The sequence below is a fragment of the Corythoichthys intestinalis genome, chromosome 7 (assembly GCF_030265065.1).
Source record: "Corythoichthys intestinalis isolate RoL2023-P3 chromosome 7, ASM3026506v1, whole genome shotgun sequence".
Taxonomy (NCBI): Eukaryota; Metazoa; Chordata; class Actinopteri; order Syngnathiformes; family Syngnathidae; genus Corythoichthys; species Corythoichthys intestinalis.
In genome coordinates this window covers 22,937,987-22,943,200 of record NC_080401.1, presented here as the reverse complement: position 1 = coordinate 22,943,200, position 5,214 = coordinate 22,937,987, and the positions used below count along the sequence as shown (strand labels likewise).

Genomic DNA, 5,214 nt, shown 5'->3' with positions numbered 1-5,214 from the left:
GATTAAAAATTTTAATCGTTTGACAGCCCTAATATACATATATATGTCAATTACAGGCAATGACACTTTTCGGCCACCAGGGGGGCCAGCCCCCCCACCCCCCTTAAAATCCGCTTATGATTTCATACATTTTTAACCCAGCTATAGCTTGTCACTGAATCCTGCAATTTATTCTTCTGTGCCTCAGTCAATATAACTAGTCTTTTTTTAGGGTGTGCCTGTGTTTTCTACCTTATTTACGTTTGTTATTCTTGATAACACATTCTTGGAGTTGCATCGTTATTTGATTGGATCTGCACCATAGGATGACAGCCTTTTTCTTTCCTACACACTTGTGCAACACATAATTGACAGTTATAGCATTACCACACACTAATTGTCAGCAGTGTTCCTACGAAGGCATTGTATTACTATATATTCCCATAAATATTCTATTTTTTTAAGGATGCATTCGCTCCATCTTGAGTGTGAAGCACTATAGGTTTATTGAATATTATGCCACATAAAAAATATAAATATAGAATGCATCATGGAGGAAAGATTTGAATTTTCCCATGTATTGAAATATACAGACAATATACGTATTATGGATTAAGTCACAATCTGGTAAATAGCCTCCTATAGGGGAATTTGAGAATGTGCTGTAAGAGACTGTAAAATACAGAGAAAATTGTGGTTGACACCTGAAAATGCAATGAGGCAATAACCAAGTGGGACAAAAATAAACAGAGACAATTTTATTTAACTTCATTGTACAAGTTACAACCACAAGACTGATTAGATCTCAGTAGAAACTCTGGGGGCAGACGAATTGATGATGCTCATGAAGGTTTTTTGCTGAACCTCAAAGGTATGGCTGGTCTGTGGAGAGCTCTGGTTCCCTGTATACTGCACCGGGGGTCACTGGAAGTTTAGCTGGTGCAGCACCTTGGCTGGGAGACAACAATTGGAGACATACACTTTATTAAAATGACTAGTTTAGCTTAATTTTAATAGACCCGTGCATTACCTATATAGCTTGTCCATTCTATGATTGGGCCTTGTGATCATTTCAGGTAATAGTTTGTTGTTGTGTGAGGGGCGGGGGGGTGAAACATTTAAATTTTTCTGTAACCTAAAACACATTTAAATTGTGGCAATAGTGATCTGACTCCAATTTAACAGGCCCCGGAAAAGGACTAGTTTATTTTTACTGACCATACAGTATTTTTTCACCCCCAGGTTATAAGGATAACAATAATAATAATAATATAAGTCATTGAAATGTAGGCAATAAGTACTTATGATGTCTGTTCAATATCAGTACACTGACATAAAGTTAACAATCGTGTTGAAATAAAAATAAACAATATCTTTTCTACCTTTGTTTTGAAATTCTTTTAAATATACATTTACTCATATAAAGTCTATTGAGTTACATTTGGTATGAAATGTGCAATAGCATATTAATAAAGCTTCCTTGCCAATCCTACTGTGAAAGGACTAGAGATGTCCCCGATCCAATCAAGTGATCAGAAATCGAACCATTTTTCAGAGGATCGGAATCGGGTGAAAAGAAATCGGGTTCTTAAAATTAAAAAATCTATATATTTTTTTTTCCATTTCTTAAAGGCTAAAAAGTAACAAAATTACCCAGAAATACAATGGTATTTCCAAAAGAAAAATATATATGTTTTATACTTTTACATTCCTGGAAAAAGCGAAAGAGGAACTACTGTAAACAGTATAGTACTGTAACATTTTTGGAACTTTTGTTCAAATACAAAAACGACATTTTTTTTTTCCCGGTACTGGATCGGGACTTGGTATCGGTATTCCCAAAATCAGGTGACTTAGATTCGGGTGCAAAAATATGCGATCGGCACATCCCTAGAAAAGACCACAAATTTATCACTTATCTTTTTAAAGTGGCTGAATACTTTTTCACTTGTATGGCAAAACAGTATAGAAAGTGAGAATCTTGTCCTCTAAGCTTTTTATTTATTTTTTATTTTTTTAACATTGTTTTAAATAGAAAATGACAGGGTTGTTTGATTTTATTTTGAAAAGGTTTATCATACAGCAGTTAAATGTACTTGTAGGATGAAAGGTTGCTGCTAACAATGAAAAATCCCAAATTAGAGGTCTGAGTCATTTACCTGCCAGCAGCGAGCGCCTTCTGTGAGGACATGACAACGGTGGCGGGCATGGATTCTCTGCGTCCATCTCTGGTAAAATAGTAGTTGTCTGCAAACTTGTGGCTTGGCCCAACAGCCAATTTAGGTGGTGGCTGCGTCCTAGAAAAGGACCGCAATCATAAATAATATAGACAATAATGTTAAAGTCTTTAACGCTTAAGGAAATATTTGTATGAAGACCCCTTTTAGGCCATTAAGCACATCTTGTTGAGAAACATAACAATGTAGTCTTATGCCACATTTCATAACCTTGAAATGTCAAAATTAACTAACTTGCAAACTGTTTGTAACCAGTTGAAGCCTATAAAAACAATTAGATGCTTCTTGCCCAGTCAGTTGGCATTCCCTCATCTGGAGTATTAAATTGAGTCAATGAGATGATTTTTAAAATTAATATAATTCATTAATTCAGATGATGAATGTTGACAATTAAGTTTTGTAAAGATTGCTTAATATGCTGGTTGTTTGCATGCAAATGTAATGCTTAATTGACTTGTATTTAACCAGAATCATAACCTCACCTCTTTGCAATCTCTTCATACCGCAGTTGAAGTTTACTTTGAAGGTCACGCTGTAATGATACAAAATAACGTCACAATAAAACCGCAATGCGAGCTAGCATTTCTATAAACTTTAAAATTCAGCTCAGTGTTTTTTATCTCGTCTGACACGGACACAGTCATTCCCAAGCTAATTCAGCCAAGGGCGTAGGTTTGCATAGGGACGGTAGCGGCATAACGCTACCAACTTTTTAGGATGGTCAAATTGTCCCCACCAACTTTTAGGCAACCTTAGTTGCATTATGCTAGCATAATGACTTAAGTTATAGAGGTAATTTAGATTCTCTTCCCACATGTTGTAAGGATTGAATTGACCCTACCATTATGAAGTGAATTGCCATACTTTCATTATGTTAAAACTTACATTGACCCCTTTTCACTTGCTGAATGTGCCAGTCCGTTTTTTCCCTCAAACGCACGTTTAATTGGCTAATAACTTGACCCCCCAAGCCCCACACACATGCGCGCATTCACACTCAGCCCGACAGAACAACAACAGGCCACCTCCTCCGCCCTTTTCGAAGATGAGGAATATTAGAAGTTATTTTTCCACCAGCAACAGCCAATGTAAGTAATGTAAAGAAGAGACGTCAATGTTGTGGCTGTGGGGAACAAACCACTAATTTTGCAACTGAAAGTCCGACCTGCATCAGAGCTAGCATAACATTAATCAGTGCGAAGTTCTCGAACTCGAGGAGGAAGCTGCTTTGAGAGAAATATCCTCCTGTATGTTTTCTACTGTCAACATTAATTAACTGTAAGAAATGTAGTGAACCAAGGTTTACCCCATTACTCCCCATTTTTATTTTATTTATGTGGTCTTAAAGCAGCCCAAAGGAGCTTTCATTTTTTTGATGAGTTTGGCTACCCAGTTTTCTTTATTTTTGTTATTCCCTGGCTAAGAAGTTTTTTTTTTATATCATATTTATTTTATTTAGCCGGACAATTGTGAGTGGTATGAAGACAAATGTATAGATTGTTTTATTCCTGGATAGTTAAGAGATTATTAACCATTCTTGTGTATGTTAATATAATTTGTGTTCAAATATTGCAATTTAAATTTGCTAATAAAATCCAGACTTTTATTCTGGAAGTTTTCAAAATGTATCTTTAGTAGTTTTGAACACAAAGGTTTGAACCGAACGGTGTATCACCTGAACCAATAAATATGCACTGCAAAAATCCACCTTCTTAAAACTGGGGGGGACTAAATTCCCTTGTTTTCAATGTAAATCTACTAGAAATAAGTGAAATTATCTGACGGTGCTTCAAGTAAATTTTACTCAGATTTCTTGAAATACGAAAAATATATATCTGAAAACAAGCTTAACAGACTATTTTAAGCAAAAAGTTTAAGCTTAAAAAACTTTTTGTCAGAAATGTTCTTAATTCAAGAATAAATATTTTCAAAACAGTATTTGAAGGCATTTTTTCTTGATTTAGGTAAAAAATGACCAACTTTCAGATGTATGGGCTTAACAAGAACAAATAGTAATATAAATTTAAAGTGGAATAATCTGACAACTAGACTTTAACACTCAAAACAAGATGGAGACAATTATTCGACTAAATTTAAGAACAATTATCGAATTAAATGGTATAAATTTGCAGTGTAAAAGGTAGTATGAGTCAATACAGATTTATTTTGCTTTAATCATTTAGCGTATCAATTAATTAGGTTCATATTAGTGAGAAATATAGCCCTGACCCCCGTTTGGCGTTCACCCAATCTGTTTGGTTTTATTAATGTCCCGTCCCCAGCAAAAAGTGTACATGCAGGTTATGCTGTTATATCGTCCCTTTAATTCAATATACGCCCTTGATTTCAACATGTCAGACATCTCGGATCGGTACATTTCAAAGCAATGTTGTGAACGATAAGTCTTGCAGTAACCTTATCCAAAAAACATTTCTCAAAAGCTTACCCCTGATAAAAAATTGCGAATCCTTTGAATAATTTTTGTAGCGGTCGCCATCTTTGCTGTTGTGAAGGACACCCAGCTTCTTCTCTTCAACAACTGCGTTTCTCAGTACATTACTGCCTCCTGGTGGCTCAGGTGGAAAGCACATTACCACACATTTACCCAAGGTGACTCTTCCGGATGGTATGTTCGGGGGGGAAAAAGGTAGGCATTGACGTTGAAATGATTTTTTTAAAAATTATTTATTTATTTATTTATTTTTAACTTTTTTAAAGTTCCTGCCTCGGATTCTGTTGTTAGGACGTTAGACTAAACGCCAGTTGACCAACATGCAATACAAGAGGTTGTGTTCAATGATTATTTTTTTTTGGGTGTCTACAATGTATTCACCACGATACATTGATTAAAAAAAGGTTTTCCATAAATGTAGTCACCAGCTTTTAGACAACCAGATCAAATACAAGATTACCCTTCTCTTCTACGTTTTTATTTGTATTCATTATTCTTTGCACTGGATAAATGCTTGTGCTGCCTGTCTTGATAGAGGAGAGCGGG

The 5,214-nt window shown here is 35.4% G+C and overlaps 1 protein-coding gene across 1 annotated transcript; it reads right to left on the bottom strand.

The window, feature by feature from the left end:
- Positions 1-722: 722 nt before the first annotated feature.
- Positions 723-4,764, bottom strand: ndufa7 (NADH:ubiquinone oxidoreductase subunit A7). The gene is made up of 4 exons (XM_057841800.1): positions 4,663-4,764; positions 2,699-2,748; positions 2,139-2,276; positions 723-932 (listed from the first exon to the last, which is right to left on the bottom strand). Exons 1-4 carry the CDS (start codon positions 4,711-4,713, stop codon positions 845-847), a joined length of 327 nt encoding a protein of 108 aa, XP_057697783.1. The 5' UTR covers positions 4,714-4,764; the 3' UTR covers positions 723-844.
- Positions 4,765-5,214: the final 450 nt, after the last annotated feature.